The 17,052-nt window shown below is 41.4% G+C and overlaps 1 protein-coding gene across 5 annotated transcripts in view; it reads right to left on the reverse strand.

Moving 5' to 3' along the window:
• Positions 1 to 499: 499 nt before the first annotated feature.
• Positions 500 to 17,052, reverse strand: part of TMEM71 (transmembrane protein 71) — a 36,329-nt gene continuing 19,776 nt past the window's right edge. For 2 of the 5 annotated variants that reach the window (XM_073230153.1, XM_073230152.1), the window contains 5 exons: positions 11,368 to 11,553; positions 7,720 to 7,795; positions 4,619 to 4,680; positions 4,457 to 4,517; positions 500 to 1,501 (listed from right to left, as the gene is read on the reverse strand). In XM_073230153.1, coding sequence (XP_073086254.1) covers positions 1,486 to 1,501; positions 4,457 to 4,517; positions 4,619 to 4,680; positions 7,720 to 7,795; positions 11,368 to 11,553 — 401 coding nt within the window. In that variant the 3' untranslated portion in view covers positions 500 to 1,485. Of the gene's footprint in view, positions 1,502 to 4,456; positions 4,518 to 4,618; positions 4,681 to 4,702; positions 6,327 to 7,719; positions 7,796 to 11,367; positions 11,575 to 17,052 lie in introns of those variants that run through there. The other 3 variants (XM_073230151.1, XM_073230155.1, XM_073230154.1) reach the window with 3 other exon arrangements.

Raw genomic sequence — 17,052 nt, forward strand, 5'->3', positions numbered from 1 at the left:
GAGAATTGATACTGCGGCCTGGAGTCCACAAGCTGGAAACTCAGGCAGAATTTCAGTGTTGCAGTCTGGAAGCAGGATTCCTTCCAACGCAGGAAACCTCAGTTTTTGCTCTTAAGCTCTTCAACTGATTAGATGAAGCTCACCCACGTTTCAACTGATTAGATGAAGCTCACCCACGTTCTGGAGGATAATCTGCTTTACTTAAAGTCAACTGATTGTAAATGTTAGTCACATCTAAAAAATACCTTCAAAGCAGAATGCAGACTAGTATTTGGCAAACAATACAGCACTACAGTCTAGTTACAAGGACAGAAAACAACCCAAACATGAATGAAGGGGCTCATGTAGAGAATACTTCAGGGGAAATTCTAATTTCAGATGTACCTTGAAAAGGTCTCAGAGTCACCAGGACCCAATCTCTTCTCAACTCTGCCTTATTATATATATATATATATACACATAATATATTATTATATATATTATAACACACACATATATATAATTTGCCAATGACTCCATTTATTTATAATACTTTTCTCAACCCAAAATGCACTAAATACATGTGATATAAAAAGCAATATTCTGACATTACTATTTTAAGCAAAAACAATTTTCTCCACACAAGTTTCTGGCCAGAGAGTTTCAGATAGAACAAATCTGAATTGCAGGCAACATTTTCTTTGGGAATATATACCAAACAAGAGGGATGGGAAGAGAGCATCTTCTACGACCCTTCAGTTGATTGTGCAATGGCACCATTTTTCCACGTTTCAAAGCACTCTGGTGTTTTGCCTTTATTTTGTCCTTAAGGGGACTTTTCTGTGTTATATCTTTATTTTAACTGCAATTTCAGTTTAAGGTAATCATGAGACCCAAGAAAATTGGAAACTTGGTAAAAAAAAAAATGATTCAAAAGAAAAATGTACCTCCTAAAAAAAGGGTGTCTGCTGTCCATTTTTCATTGACCGTCATCTACTGTGGAACCACCTCTCTGGGGAGAATAACAAACTTTTTATACATTATATTTTATGTGCAAACTGCAATTTGTTTACTTTGAAGTGGATATTGATTATATAAACTTGCAGGGAGAGGTGCATGCAGACTCGCCATGGTTACAAGCTCCTCATAGAATCCTTTAATGAAAATTAATGTTCGAGAATCATGGCCTGGGATAATTATAGGGGAACATTTATCCAGGTGGTTTGCTCTTCATCGCATTTCCCAGTCCTTTCCCTCTCAATGGCTAGTGTTTGCAAAAAGACAAATTAATATTACTTTCATTATTATAACGAAGAGCAGCAGATTACAATTAGGAGGGCAGAGCTGATTATTTTTTTAATCAGAGCACCAAATTAAATGTTTCTTCTCAATTATCCAGTTGCTCATTCTCTTTCAGTAAGGCAGTTGATTCCACGCAGACTGCAAATTGGACAGCTTCTGGATATTCAGATTGAAAGCATTCATCAAGGCACTCCTAAATGGTTGTCAAATTTTGGCAAACCTAGATCAGAGAAAGGAGAAAAGAGTATCCTGTGTATATGAAGTATTCATCCATATACACAGAAAATGCAATATCTAGTACAATCATTATGCACTCATGTGCAAGCACGTGCACGTGCACACACAAACAAATTAGCTCAAATAATCATAAGTAGGAAGGATGGAACTTCAAGTTGGAGTAACATTTTTTTCCCTAACAGTTCCTTTGAAAGGCTAGAGGTTTTTGCCCCTGTTCCCAGCTTGGTACTTAGTTAACTACCATTTCATGTTTTTTCTCTCCACCTGTACCACTCCCTCTAAAACAGAAATCCTGATAAGGTAACAGGTGGGTTTTCCCCATACTTCTAGTCCCTAAAGTTTATTCATTAATTCATCAACTATACACACATACATTTTTACATGTAAAAGAAGACACATTACCCATTTTGTTACTATGGAGTCATAAATGTGCAAAACATACACTGCTGATGTGAACTCATTATTGGCCACAACAATGTAGATGGTCCCCAAACTCACAGACTTTAAATTTAACAAAGGTGGTTGAATAACAAAAGCATTATGGTATGAAAAAGGATATGACTTGAGAAGTATAAAATGGGAAACACTAAGGAACTAATCTAATCTAATTACCCTCAGCCCAGTACAGGTGTGGAAATTGCCGTCCACTCCTTTAGATTCTCATCCTTGAGTGTTGGAGGAGACTTGTGAGTCATTCTTGACTTCTGATATCAACTAGACCCTTGGCTTATTAGCTTCTGGATATGTTCATATGTGAGGGAGAGGGCTGTCAGTACTATAGGGACACTGAGCTCTTGGCTTTAAAAGAAGTACTTCAAGAAATGATGCAGCAAATACATTCAGTTGAATGAATATTTATGACATATCTACTATTTTCAAGGCACTGAGATGAACACAAAAATGAAGTCAATAGTCCTTATTTCACAGGTCTTAATGCAAGAGTATGTATATATGAGGTCAGGTGGACAGGAAACAGGAAAAATTGGAGAGGGCATTAAAGAAAAACAAGTCAAAGTATGTACACAAAGAATCAAAGGAGGGATCTTATTCCATAACGAGGCTGTATATGAGAGTGTGTAGGATAGAAATATCCTAATTCTGATCCAAGTTCTTCTGGGAGAAAACAAATAACATGATCAGAACAGTGGGTAGGGGGGTGACCTGAAAGCAACAGATGACATAAACCCTGCAGCTCAGATATTGGCATTCCAGGAAGCCTTCCCTGCCCACACTCCCCACTCTCCTAGTCCGGCAAAACCTCTTTACTGGTGCTGACTCTGTACTTGACTTACCCGATTTAAATGCAACTGTACTTTGCACTTTCCCTGCCTCTAGACTCAGAATCTCGAGGCCTCAGCATTGTAAACTCGGCACACAGAGGCAGGGTCTGGCCCTTGGTAGAGACTCCATAAACGTCTGCTGAGCACAACTGGATGCCCAGTGCAGCACAGAATATATCATAAGTTCTCAATAGCTAGTAGACTAGGTGCTGCCACTTCAGAAATGAAGGGGTAAAAGTTTTACAAACCATCTTTCCAAGCTTCTCACAGTTACTGTACAAAGAATTAGCCAGAGAGATTGGTGAAAATGAAGACCCCTCAGAAATTTGGATTGGAGTTTAAGCTCCCCAGCTGATTCTAAAGCAGGTATCCCCACACCACACTTTCAGAAACTCTGTTCTCATTGCAGAACTTCCTAGCAAGTTGATGCTTGCCTTTCTGATTAAATTGTTCAGGCTCATGTGGAAACCCAAAGAGAAGGAATTTATGCAGTTTGTACCATCAGACAAACAAAAATAATGTTTTCACTTCTGACAGTTGGGTCACAAAATGGCTCTTTAGGTAAAAATGTTCTGTTGAGACATTACTGGTCAGTCTGGTTCCGACTAGCATGATAGTGTAGCCCATAAAGCTGAGCACACATGCAAATGTGTAGTTACCATCGGGTGAGGTACATGGCAAAGTCTCTGCACAGACCCAGAGAGCAGCCTGCAGCCACACGACAGGAAGTGGGTATCTTAGAAGAGCTTTAAACAAATGTCATTAACTTACAAGAGCTGAAGAATTAGGATTTCTGGGTTGACTTCAGGACCCAATTTTCTAACTAGCAGACTCAACGAAACTTAGCTATATCAATACCTGACCCCAGAACCCTGGAATGCCAAAAAATTAAAGGAAGCATCGATCAGAGTGTCAGCAAATCTATATAGGCTGGAGTCCTAAACAAAACAAATTTCATTAAGCCTTATTGTGATTTCAGAATTAACACAAAGATTTCATAAATAGGGCAGCATAATGTCCAGAGCAAAGGCCAATAAACTAATATGAATTGCAGACCTCAGTCTCCAAGCTATGGGAGTTGGCCCCTGGCAGCCGTATTGAAGTGAAGGTAATTAACACAATCCATCTTGCAATGGGTTGGTTCTATGTAGGCTGTTTGAAATTCTGTATGCATCTCACCCAGACCCCAGTAACCTGTTGAAAGATGATGAACCGTGGCAGTCAGCACACAGGGGGGTCGTTAAATGACTAAGAGATGGTAGAGAAATCACAGTTTGTAACTGAGGTCATTTCATGGGCAATTTGCCAGCTATTTGGGAAACTATAAGATAAAGGCCTCTTAAAATGAGGTATTTATAAAGTGCAGTGCTATGAACCTATAAAAGTATTTTTAAAACGATTTAAAATTAAAAAATTCATATTATTTCCTATGTCCTGATGCCTGAACAGTTAATTCCATCTATTTTGATGTAAGGATTTTGGAGACAGGATGAGAATACTATTCAATTTGAGCAGGAACAGAAAGTGTTCTTCAGGACAGATCACCAGGACCCTTCCCGTATGTAGTCCTTGCTCTCTATTATTACTCAGCAGAAAGCCTTCTCAGGTAGGTGATTATGCACATCTTTGTCTAGACATTGATAACAGGGAAGACTTACTGAGCACAGGTGGTGGCTTTGAAGTAGCTGGCCAGCCTGGGAAACAGTAACTTGACAGCATCTTGGAAAAGAAAGAAGAAATATTTCAAAGTTAGTTTTAAATGACCCAAGCTGGAATGAAATACAGGAATCTGAGTAATAATTTGGGAAATGATTACTTACAGGCAATGGTTATCATCAATAAGCATGTGAAGATGGGGGCTAATATTCCTCCCAGGAACCATCTGAAACAGGATTGCTCAGGTGAGCTGATCATACATTTTCAGCACATGAGATGTTCTTTAGAGTTACTGTAGACTTATGATTTAAAAATCTATAAAACTACATTAAGAAAGATAAAATGGTATGGGGAAAAGGATAGACATATAGATCAATGGAAGGGAATTGAGAGCCCAGAAATAGGCCCATACAAATACAGTTAACTGATTTTTAACAGAGGCACAGAAGGGATTCCATGTTTCAACAACCGGTGTTGAAACAATTGTGTACCCACATGCGGTAGTGCAAGCCTCCACATATGCATCACACCTTAATGCAAAATTTAACTCAAAATGAGTCATAGTCTGAAATACAAACCGCAAAAAGTATAAAACTTCTAGAAAAAAACAAAGGAGACAATCTGTATGCCTACTGCTTCAAAACCTTGCCAAAAAAAGTGTGTTAAAATTTTGGGGTTTTGCCAGTCTGACAGATGATTGTATCACAGGGTGGAATTTTTAAAAAAAGAATAAGGTTTTTATTGTTTTTATTTTCAAAATATGAATTGTTGGAAGAAACTGGAAAAAAAGTACTAAGGAGAATGGAAAATATTGTAAAAACCTCTATCGCCCCGAAGTAGTCATTATTCAAATTTGATCAATATCCTTTCAGACAGTTTATTTCCATTTTTAAAACTTTCTAAATTGAGATTTAACAAATGTACTTACAAAGCATATAAAGTACACATCCTGTTTGCCTGCTTTACCTAACCCCTATAATCGCTATCCAGACCAAACTATGGATGATTTCCAGCACTCTGTAAGATTTCCTTTGTTCTTTCTTCCCACTCTTACCCAGCAGAATGAGCCACTACTCGTACAACTGTGGTCATTGATTAGCTTTGCCTCTCCTTGAATTTTACATGTAAATACAATTACACTTTTCCATCATCTTTCACTTCCATAATGTCTATGAGATCCATCCATGCCCTTGCCCATATCAATAATTCCTCTTTAAACCAATTTTTTACTTAGATAAGCTTTTTAAAATTTTAGAATAATTTAAAATGTACAGAGAAGTTGCAAAGGGTAGTACCGAGGGATTTCTCATACCCCTCAGCCAGTTTCCCCTGTTGTTAGCATGTTACAATATCAAGGCAAGTTTGTCATCATTAAGGCACCAGCATTAGTGCATGACTATGAACTCAGTTCCACACCTCATTTGGACTTGACAGTTTTCCCATAATTTATCCATGTCCCAGGATCCCATCTAGGATGCTACATTACATTTAGTCATGTCTCCTTAGATCCCTCTGGGCTTTGATTTCTCAGACTGTCTTTGGTTTTGATGACTTGACAATTTTGAAGAGCACTGGCCCATTATTTGTAGAATGTCCCTTAATTTGGATGTCTCATGGTCACACTAGGGTTCAGAAGATTATAGAAGTTCACCTGCAGGTGCCATACTCACCGCATCATATCAAGGATATATGCTATCAACATAACACATTCCTGTTGATGTTAACCTTGATCATCTACAGTAGTGTTTGCCAGGTTTTTTGTCTGTAAAATCACCTTTTTTCCATCTGTCCAAACTTTTTGGAACCAAGTTTCTAAATGCAGCTCATATTCGAGGGATGGGGAGTTAAGCTCCTCTCTTAAGGGAAGAGTATCTATAGAAATTAACCGAACAGGAATGTCTCATTAATAGTCCCGCTGAAATAAAGGAAAGGGTTCCATGATCAACTAAGTTGGGGCACACTAGGTTAAAAATGCTCGGGGGGCATATTTCCTCACTACATTTCACTGGGCCTTTAGTATGCCAATGCATGTTGTGATTCTCCAACATGACATATATTCAGCAGAATTTTGCAAAATTATTTTTAACCACAGGACCTCACCTACTTTTTGTTTTTTGGTTCCACTGTGATCTAAAAATACTTCTCAAACCTCATAATTATCTAGGAGGGTTGATTTAAAATACACATTCTCATTAGACCCAAATTAGTATCTTAAGGGATGGGATCCAGGACTTTGTATTTCAAAACACAACTCCCCCCAAGTGATGTGAGGTATTTGACTCTCAAGAGGTGGGACTTGAGAGTAAGCAGCACTTGCCGACCAGGGTGCCAGGATCACAAGAATCGCAGGACTATGCTATCCATCCCCGTTTCACTGATTCAACAAATACCCATGAGCTCATGTGGGGCTGAGGATACAGAAGTGAAGGTGATGCATGTCTCCGCTTTTAGGGGGCTCACATTCTTGTAGAGAGGGATAGATCATTAACATTTAAACAAGTGAACATAGAATAGGTTAAGCGGTGGTAAGTGCTCTGAAGAAAAGTAAAGTGACAAGTGTTATGACAGAGTGGTGTGCTTTTTATACAGGGTTATCAGGGAAGGCCTCTCTGATGGTGATGTGACAGTTGAACAGATTCCAGAAAGAAGTAGGGGCATATGTTATGAGGCGTTCTGTAGTAGGCAGAATAAACAGCAAGTGCTAAGGCCCTGAGGCATGAGTGGGCTTAGCACAGAAGAGATTTGATCACTGCCCTGGAGACTTGGTCAAGAAAATAATAGGAAAGACATACGGGACAGAGAGCAGAACAGAAAGACTCCTGTAATCAGGCAAGAGCATTATGTGCTCTGAGACGCTGAGTGGGCTTCTCTGGAATAGAACTTTATGTTGGGATACACAAATACAATGGGAAAGATGGAATCCCAGTAAGGACTCCAACTCCCCTACTGCAGTCTTCAAGTGCCCTTGAACTCCAAGCAGGGTTACGTGGACTGTATCTGAAACAGGGAGTCACTGGGGATTGAAACAAAGGATGATACATGGTAAAATGCAATTTGCAAGATCCACTGGCTTTTGTGTGCTCTGTGAAATAATGGGAGGAGGGAGGTGATAGACACAGGGGCACTTATTGTGGACAGGCAAATGGACAAGTCTTAATCACAGAGCAACCTGAAATGCTTTGTGGAATAAGGCAAGGAAATTATCAATCAATTACAGCTTCATTAATTATGAAACACCACTGCGAGAAAATAAAATCTGAATTACCTCCCACATGCAGAAATGATTAAGCAGGCAGCAAGCATAATTGCCTGAAAAGAGACCTCTCTCAACAAACTGGTTCCTAAAAGGAAAAATAAAAATGAATGAATTAGAAACCATTGCTGACAAAATAGTCTTGGAACAATAAAATCATACTAAAACTTTTTCACATTCTAAAACAAAAAAATTTTCAAATGTATGTCAGCTCAAGCTATTTGTCATAAGTAACAAGACAAAATGATCAAATGTACAGAGCTATTAGAAAATTTCTGCAAATAATCATTTTTTTCTATCACAAAATAATAAATGATCACGTTACATAAACAGTTTGGGGCATTCTGTTCATTTTAATTTGGGGAAAGCCTTTATAAAATGTATGCTAATGTCAGAAATTGGATTCTGGTGATGATTAATCATACCTAAAATTTGTAGAGGGCCATATAATTCACAGAGTTTTTATAGATTGGTTCATTTAATCAACAGAACAAAACTATGAGGTAGGAGCCATTATCACAACTATGCAAATGAGGAGACCAAGACAGAGAAATGAGGACGTTTGTCTAAGGTCACGCAGCTCTGAAGTGCCAGAGCCAACATTTAAAAACCACATCTAGCCAGAACATAGTGTTTTGCCTGAAAGGGGGCAGGGAAAGAGAATTGGAACTTCGTATACTGGGAGTCTTTAAAGGGCAAAAAAGAGACTATGTATTATGAACTATTTGTCCTTGCAAAACTCTTTGCTATCAGCAAAATGCCTCGGTGTTATTGAAGCACAGCAGAAATAACAGCAAACCCTCCAAGAGTTATATAAATAAAAATGTAAGAGTTAAACCAATTAGGTACCTAAATGAGATTCCAATCACCTAAATGAAATCAGAGCTGGCTTAAGGATTACCACATAAAGATCTACAGGAAAGTATAAACAGACCTCAATTTTGCCAAATGCTTTAAAACCTCAAGTTTGTAATGGCTCTTTTAAACTTGGAATGACTTCATGCTCTAAATATATTTATTTTTGCTATTTATGCTGTGAATGAACAAAACCTACTTAAGCGCATAACACAGGTGGACTACTAAAGCTTGGCAGTGCAAAACGGAGCTGTTGTGAATGATGTCACAGCAAATGTACAGTACTTCATGTCTACTATGAACTGAAAAGTTATTGTGGATTCAGTTGAACATTCGACCATGCTTCCAGAATATGTTCGTATTCTTAGCCTCCTTTGATTTCATGTAGAATTTGGAAAACATTTCCTCAAAGCAACAAGTCTAGCTTGACATACTGCAAAGCTCACTAGACTGAATACTGAAGGGCACCTGGGTTTAAATTTAAGTTCTACAAAGATATGTATTGTAGGATTTGGGCCAGGATATTCATTGATTCATTGCACCGGTAGCCATTTGCTTAGTATCTATTTTGGCTTGGTGCAAGTGTAACCTCCTTCAGGAAGTCTTCCTTGACTGTTTCAAGTCCCCTTGGCCCTTCCATGTCCCCTCTCTGTACTCCCATCATACCTCATGCATGTCTCCATCAGCAATTGCTGTTTCATTTCTCTGTATTTCCCCACTAGACTTCAATGAGAATAGTCAGCAGCTACTTGCTGCCCTTTGGTTGAACTTTTCCTTGGGGAATGACGGCTCCCCTTCTCTTAGTGAATGTTTCATGTGGAGAGACGGATTCCCTCCCAGCATTTGATCCACTCCAAGATTTCACAGACTTAACAAAGTGATTGGTTTTGTCAGGTAAATGGGAGCCTTCCAAAACAATGAAACCGGGCCTCTTGTTATAACTTGAGAAGGGTTATTATAATCTCTTTGTGCCGGACTGGAAATTGGGAAGTTGTAGGCACAAAGCATCCCAGAGCCACCACGGATTAATAGCCTTTTAAAGAGTAAAGCTGACGTGGAAGAGCAGAGAGAGCAATTAGAGACTCCTGGAAACCTGAGATCTGCCTGGAATTTTCATGAATATGCACCACTGAATTCTGTTACTGACTACTCCATTTTGAGCTGGGTTTCCATCTACCAGAACCCCAAAATTCCTGGCTGAGAAAGGTGATGCTGCGTGTATCTCTATCCTTAGCATGTGGGGCATCACCTGGAGCAGACTACACACTCAAAACCTACATGTGAAGGAGATGCGGCAGAAGCTGCTGGAGACTTTGTCCACCCGAGGCTTCAGAGCCGGTGAGTAAGAGGAAGAATTTCAATACAGACAGACATGGAGGGAATCACAGGGAAGCGCTACTTCCCACAGCCAGAGGGGGCAAAGAGGGACCCACAGAGGTGCTCTTGTTGACTTGGGCCTTGGAGAAGGAATAGGGGTCTTACAGATATAGCCCGTGGGGGACACATTCCAGACACAGCAAAGAATAGGTACAAAGGCTTACCTGACCTGTCTAAAACTTGAGTATTCATAACTATAAAATGGAGATAGTAGATTTAACTCTCTTCCAACAGTCATGGAGCACCTGCTCTGTGCCAGGCACTATGTAGGCAGTTTGGAATCCATAGATAACTTAAGACAGTGCCAACCCTCAAAGAGCTCAGAGCCTGGTGGGTGAGACACAGAAGTAAATATGTAACAGCAGTTCAGGAAATGGGCATGAGAGAGGGAAGCCCTGGGAGCTAGAGGAGTACAAAGAAGGGTCACTTAAAACCTCCTCCCCAGAAAATAGGGTGGGCTTCCTGGAGGAGGTGGTGTGGGGCTTTAGTGGGTGTCAATCACCTGGAAAGTGTCTAAAAAATAAAAACTTCTTCCTCTGTCATCCCAAAACCTAGAAAGGGAACTAAAAGACCCTTTAATACTTATCTAATAGCTGCACTGGGAATGAAATGGAGCAGGGCGTATTGGTCTTTGGGAGTAGAAGAGGGGATGGTCAGTGAAGTGGATATTCATGATTTTGTGAAAACAGAGAAGATAATATCTTTCTGTTTAGCTTCAATTTTATGTAATTATAACTTTACGTTTAGAATATATGATACATGATGCTAAGTACTTTAATGAATTACTTTAGTCATTACAAGGTAAGAACTCTGATTATGTCCGATTACAGATGAAAATGTTAAGTTTTGGAGAATTCAGGAACCTGCTTCAGGGTCACAGCTAATAAGCGGGAGCTGGGTTCTGAACCTCGGCAAGCTGGCGACAGAGCCTCGATGCCACAGTGTGCGTTGTCCTGATTCATGTAGCAAGCTGGAGACTGAAAAATATGCTCATTTGACTTATTTCAGATTTTCTCCTGGCAGGAGATACCAACACCTTTATGTCTTTTGACTTTTTCTCGCCAGGGCATAGCATTAAAGGATTTTTTTTTCTTCTCTCATTTTCTTTCCTTCTTATAAAACATGTCAAATACACAGCTAAGTATAAAGAATAAGATAACAGGCAACTGCGTATGTACTACCCACTTTAGCATAGCTTATCACTTTGCCAAACGTCTTTGGGGCTTTCAAAAAATAAATAAAAGACTGAAAACCCTGTCCTTCTGGTACCTCTAAGATGACTACCTCCCCTGGGCACTGGAAGCACCCTGGGTCCTGCCCGCTTCACACAGGCCAATACCAGTTCCTAAGTGTACTCACCTCCGGGTCATTCTTTGGCCCTGAAAGGCAGAGTTCTGTGGGTGTGGGGAAGATTTAAAAAGAACTCACTTGAATGGCCCAAAATACTGCCTTGGACCAGCGCAGAAGACGTCAGCTGGGACTGAAGAGACAGGCTGTGGGAGTTGTCTCTGGGCGCCTGAGATGTGACATGCTGGGAAGAGGAGGCTGTCACACGCTCTGCATTCGGCTTCGTCGTCTCCGCGTTACCAGTCAGAAAACAGTCAAAATCACCTCCTGGAAAAGCAGAGGGGCTCACTAGGGAGTGAGTGAGTGTGTGTGGGTGTGTGTTCGGTGACCAACACATGGTACCTAACAATTATAACAAAGGCTGCCCTCTTGAAGTAGGAGGGGAGATGGGTCTCTAGATGAGACGGCATTTCAAATTGTCTGCCTCCTTGAAGACTGAAGAGGAAAAGGCCACTCAGTGAAGAGATAAGCAAAGGCCAGAGGCATGAAAGTTTCATGAAGGAGGCTGATTCCATTGTGGGGAGAACAAAGTGACCAAGGAAGGCCCAGGGGAACATGAAGCTGGAAAACTTGACTGGGGGCAGGTCACAGAAGGCACTGACTTCCAGGCAAAGAAGTTTGGAATTTACGCTACAGACAACAGAGAGATGGAGTGTCTCTGAGTGAGGGTGTACTCTATATATACTTCCATGGCATTTTTTTAGTGTACATAAAATAATGTGTGATTTTGATATGTGATAAAATCAAAGTGGCCTTGCCAGAAACCATGAAGTGTAGCCTAAGATACGTGCAGAAGAAGGCACAGTATCTCAACCCTAACCCCCAAGTGAGTCAGGGGTTGTATGGATGGCATCTAAGCCTCTCATCTTTATAAGACCAAACTCTACAGTAGAGCCAGCTTCTTTAATTTCTAATTCATTCATTCAGCAAACATTTATTGAATGTGACTATGTGCATCAGGAACTGACTTAGCTGCTAGGATACAATGGTGAATTAGATAGATGTTGTCTCTGCTCTCATGTGCCTTACATTCTGGCAGGGGAGAAAATAGCTCATGAGTAGTGTCATGAAGGAAATTCTCCCTCTGTAAAATTCCAGCATTGAAATGCTGGATAAAATATAATAAACATTTAAAAAGATTTTTTTCATTCAAAAGGCTATTTACATATAGAATTTCAACATGTGCCCATATTTTTCTATGAAGGCCCATACATAAATACAGTTTACTGACCCTAAAATTTGCTTGACAGTCCCTCAAAACAGAAAAAGTCAAGTTCACTTTAAAAGCATACAACATCAAGTTTCAAACATGCTAAGGTAACTCCTACTAAGGATTGAGGTCTTCAACGCGAGGTCATCAAGGAATGATAGCTAATCCTTGGTTCTTGATTTGAGTCAGAATTACAGGGTACAGAACTCCCCAAAGCAAAGCTTCACTGGAAAGAATGAACATGTTAAGAATGTCTTTCAGTCACAGGGAAAATTACACACAGCACTTCGGCTCAACTACTGGAAGTCTTCCATTTGGCACATCTGGCAAAAATATGCCTCGGAATTCCCTTGATTTTTTCTGTGGTGGTCTGGGCGATAGCCACTCAAGGTTCAGAATGGCCTTGGATAAGAATTTGAGGTAATTTAGATTTCCTGGCTTTAAGCATTGAGCACTGGGTATGGCATCCGGGGAAACTGTCCTAATTTTCTTTTCCTTGGGGAAGCTCTGAAAAGGGCCTATAAAATTAGTTTTTTCCTTCCATAGAATCTTCTTATTGTGCTTCTTATCTAACTAGAACAATTTCTCTATGGCCCATGTGAATCTTGGTTTCATTACTAGGAAAATACTCCAATCAACTAGGCAAACATTTACTGAACACAAAAAATTATAGGATACTCAGATAAACGGGAGAAACACAGGTATAATAAAACACAGACACTTCTGAAATTCTAGTTGAGAGAGAGAGAGAGAGTGCGTGTGTGCTGGTCGGGCCCGTGAGAAGGGGTCAAGCACAGGGGATATATGTAAACAGATGCTATCAGTTTTTAAAAAGAAACATGATATGCTTTGGTGGAAACTTCAAGGACTTGGGCTTCAGAAAGACCCAAATATAACTTGTCATAAGGGTAATACAGGACAAGCTGTTTAATTTTTCTGACCCTGAGTTTCCTCATCTGTAAAATAGAACAATAGCTTCTACTTTTTCATTTGTGTGATAATCGAGTAAGACAAGGAAAAATGTAGACATTGTGAGATAAAATATAAACCAAGGTAATTGAAGATTCCATCGTTAATAATCAGATATAGTTCCTGGTTGTAGACCAAAAGGGAAGGTCTACTCCATGGAGGGGGTGGGAAAATGATGGTCAGTCATCAACAGATGCTTCAAGGTAGAAGGGATTCTTAAGAACTTATCACTTCAGGAAAAAAATGTGTTTATTAAACCACCTTGGGAAAGGGAATGTTTTACTTTGAGCTGGTATAGCTAGGAAATTGCTGTACAGTGACCTGGTCCCAGACATTTCCAGGCATGGAGTCTATCACATATGGCTGCTTTATTTTCCTGACTTCACTGTATGACAATGTCCCCTGTAGAGGCAAGTGCCCTAGAAGAGGGAAAGGACTATAACCTCTGCCACCTGCCTCATTGCAGAACTGAATACACCTAGCAGGAGGGTCTATAGGAAAGACGGACTTGAAGGTGGCAGGGAGTAGGCACAGCTCCTAAGAGGAGTTTAGACACAGGGATAAAGGAAGAGCAGTGCAGAGGAATGAGGAATCTAGGAGGTTATTTTCACTGTGAGGTAGAAACTTCAAGTGGAACAAGAATTTGAGCAGCCCTCGTTTAAAAACGGACAGGCTTTCTCAGCACTGGGAGCTGTCATGGATGTCACCGCATAAAGTGAGTCAGGAAAGCTGACAGCGGAGAGGAAAGACTGAGGCAGCCCACAAGTGACATCTCCAGAGAAGTCCCCAAAGCCAGAGGGCTTCAGGGAGTGGCGCAAGGGCAGAGCAAGAGGCAGAAGCTTTAGGGACACAGGGCAGGTGGGCCTACTTACTGCTCTACAGCAGTTATCACCCAGCTGCACACACTACACTGTTCAAGGAGCCGGGGTGGGAAGTCAGAGTAGCTGCTGTAGTGCCCGCCTCCTGGTCGGGGAGGCACAGACGGACGAATGCCCACAGTGCGGGTACAGAGGCAAGGCCACAGCGAAGGCCCGCGGAACGTATCCAGTGGGAATCCAGCAAGACGTGCCTAAATCTGTTAGGGGGAATCTAGGGAGGCTTCCCAGATGAGGCAGCACTGAAGTGGAGACTTGAAAAGTAGGAGTCCTTCCAGAGAGAGAGCAGGAAGAAGGCCAGCAGAGAGATAAGGAGGAGGAAGAAGAGAAGACAGCAACCCACGAGGGAACAAGGCGGGTTCCCAGAGGAGTGAGCTGCCCTCTGTGGCGCGCTGAGTGTGGGTGGTCCTGGGAGGTGATTCTGGCCAGCCTGCTACATAGGGGTCAAGTCATCACGGGTTACACTTGGGAGCTAAGATTTATTCCATGGGCATTTGTAGCATGAGGTAACTTAAGAACCATTGTGTGTTGAAATGCTCCCTCAGCAGTGAGACTCCCAGCCCCGTTCTGGGAGCCGGGAGGGACGGTGGCAAGCCAAGGGACACTTTGGGTCCTCATGTCACAGAAGTGAGTTCTTCCCCCCAGGAATGTGGCAATGTCTGGAGACATTTTCACAACATGTGGCAGGAGTGCTCGTCCTGGCACCTAGTGAATGCACACCAGGGACATGCTACAGTGCACAGGACAGTCTCACCGTGAATTGCCCAGACCCAAGTATAAATAGTGCTGAGGCCGTGAAGCCATGGCATGGAGAGCAGACCTAACTGTAGAAGGAGTCTTGCTCTTCAGCGCTCTTTCAGCAACTCTGCTAGGCATTTACAAGAGCACAACATCTGTATTTTCCTGCATTTTCTGTATCTTCCTGATTGCTTTTACTCTTGTTCAAGCTCCCTGTACTTGGCCTTCATAGGGCAAATCACAATGTGTGATTTTGTAATTATTACATTCACATATACTATACAATACATAGTTTGTGTGATCTTTAATGCCTGCCTCCCTTACTAGACTAAGAGGTCCATGAGTAAAAGGTCATCTCGTCTGTCCCAGACACCAGCAATAATACCTGGCTTCTAGTTAGCACTCAGTAAGATATATTAGTAAGTGGAGAGTTCTGGTGGGGGTGCAGAGAAGTTGAGACATGCAAAGCTGCTACACCCCAAATCTAAACTGGACCTGCTGGGAGAGGGCCACAGTGACATGGAGAGAGTGGGTCAGTCTTCACCGTGTGACTCTAAAGCTGACCTGAGCTTAAGGCTTCAAGCAAGAATGGCCTTCCTGCCTAGGAAGGTGGGCTGGCTGCCTCTGGGGTGCCTCTCCCATTCAGCCTGGATACTGAGCTAAGGAGCTGGTGCTTTCAGACCAGGGAATTCCTGCCAGTCCTGCAGGCTCCCTCCCATCGTCCCACACACAGCTCTCAGCCACTTGACAAAGCGGTCTGCAGAAGCCTGCCTGCAGGTTGCCGGAGAGAAAGGGGACAGCAGGAAGTGAGACATGCAGACCGCCCAGCAATGACCACGCCACAGGGGAGATCCTGAACCATGCTCACGATAGCCAGACACAGAAAGAGCCCAAGTGCTCATCAGTAGACGAATGAGTAAGGAAAATCCTGCCATTTGTGACACCGTGGATGAACCTGGAGGATACGAGGTACCGTAAGTGACACAAGCCAGTCACAGAAGGAAAACACTGCATGAGTCCATTTACATGGGGTATCTAAAATCATCAGTCATAGCAGCAGAGAACAAATGGTGGTTGCCAGGGACTGAGGGCTGGGGGCAATGGGGAATTGTTCCATTGTTTCAGTCTTGCTAGATGAGTAAGTCTCAGAGATCTGCTGTACAACATAGTGGCTATAATTACAACACAGTATTTTATGCAATTCAAAATGTATGGAGAGGGCAGATCTCATGTTAAGTGTCCTTACTATAAAAAACAAACAAACCAAACATGCACACACATGCGCACACACACACACACATACAAAGGGACACAAGAAAACTCTAGAGATACTGGGTGTCTCTGTTACCCTGATTGTGGTGATGGTTCATGGCTGTTGCGTATGTCCAAACTTCTCAAATTGTACACAGTAAATATGTAGAATTCTTTGTATATCAGTTACACCTCAATAAAGCTGTTAAAAAAAAAAAGAGGCCTCATGGTCAGATTGACATGGGATGGAAAAGGAGCTGGGAACCTCCATGGCTGATTATTTACTCAAGAGCGGCATTTACCTAAACTCTGGAGAGATGTGGATGAGACTGGGGCAATAGTAAAAATGTCCTTATGCTTTCCCAAAGGCTGCCCTGTTGAGCTGACAGCTTTGCCACCTAGAGCCGGATGAAATAAAATAATGTGTCCTCTCTGGAATACTGGAAATACTACATAGAATTTTCTGAATGAAGAGATGGCATTAAAGAGGGAAATCACAGAAAAAAAATCTTAACATTAAAAATCAAGGAACTTTTATCTCTGAAAAGACACGGTTTCACCCCATTTCACACTTTCCCTAGCTGACATTGAATTTTTTTCAACAACCTTAATGAAAGGATCATAATACTGAAGACATTTCAGCAAATAGTTTTTTGTATTATATTTGAGATATTAATTTCATTGGGTCTCCTGATTTATTTAAATTCAGTGTAGTTTCCTTCT

Source organism: Manis javanica, chromosome 2, assembly GCF_040802235.1.
Source record: "Manis javanica isolate MJ-LG chromosome 2, MJ_LKY, whole genome shotgun sequence".
Classification (NCBI taxonomy): domain Eukaryota; kingdom Metazoa; phylum Chordata; class Mammalia; order Pholidota; family Manidae; genus Manis; species Manis javanica.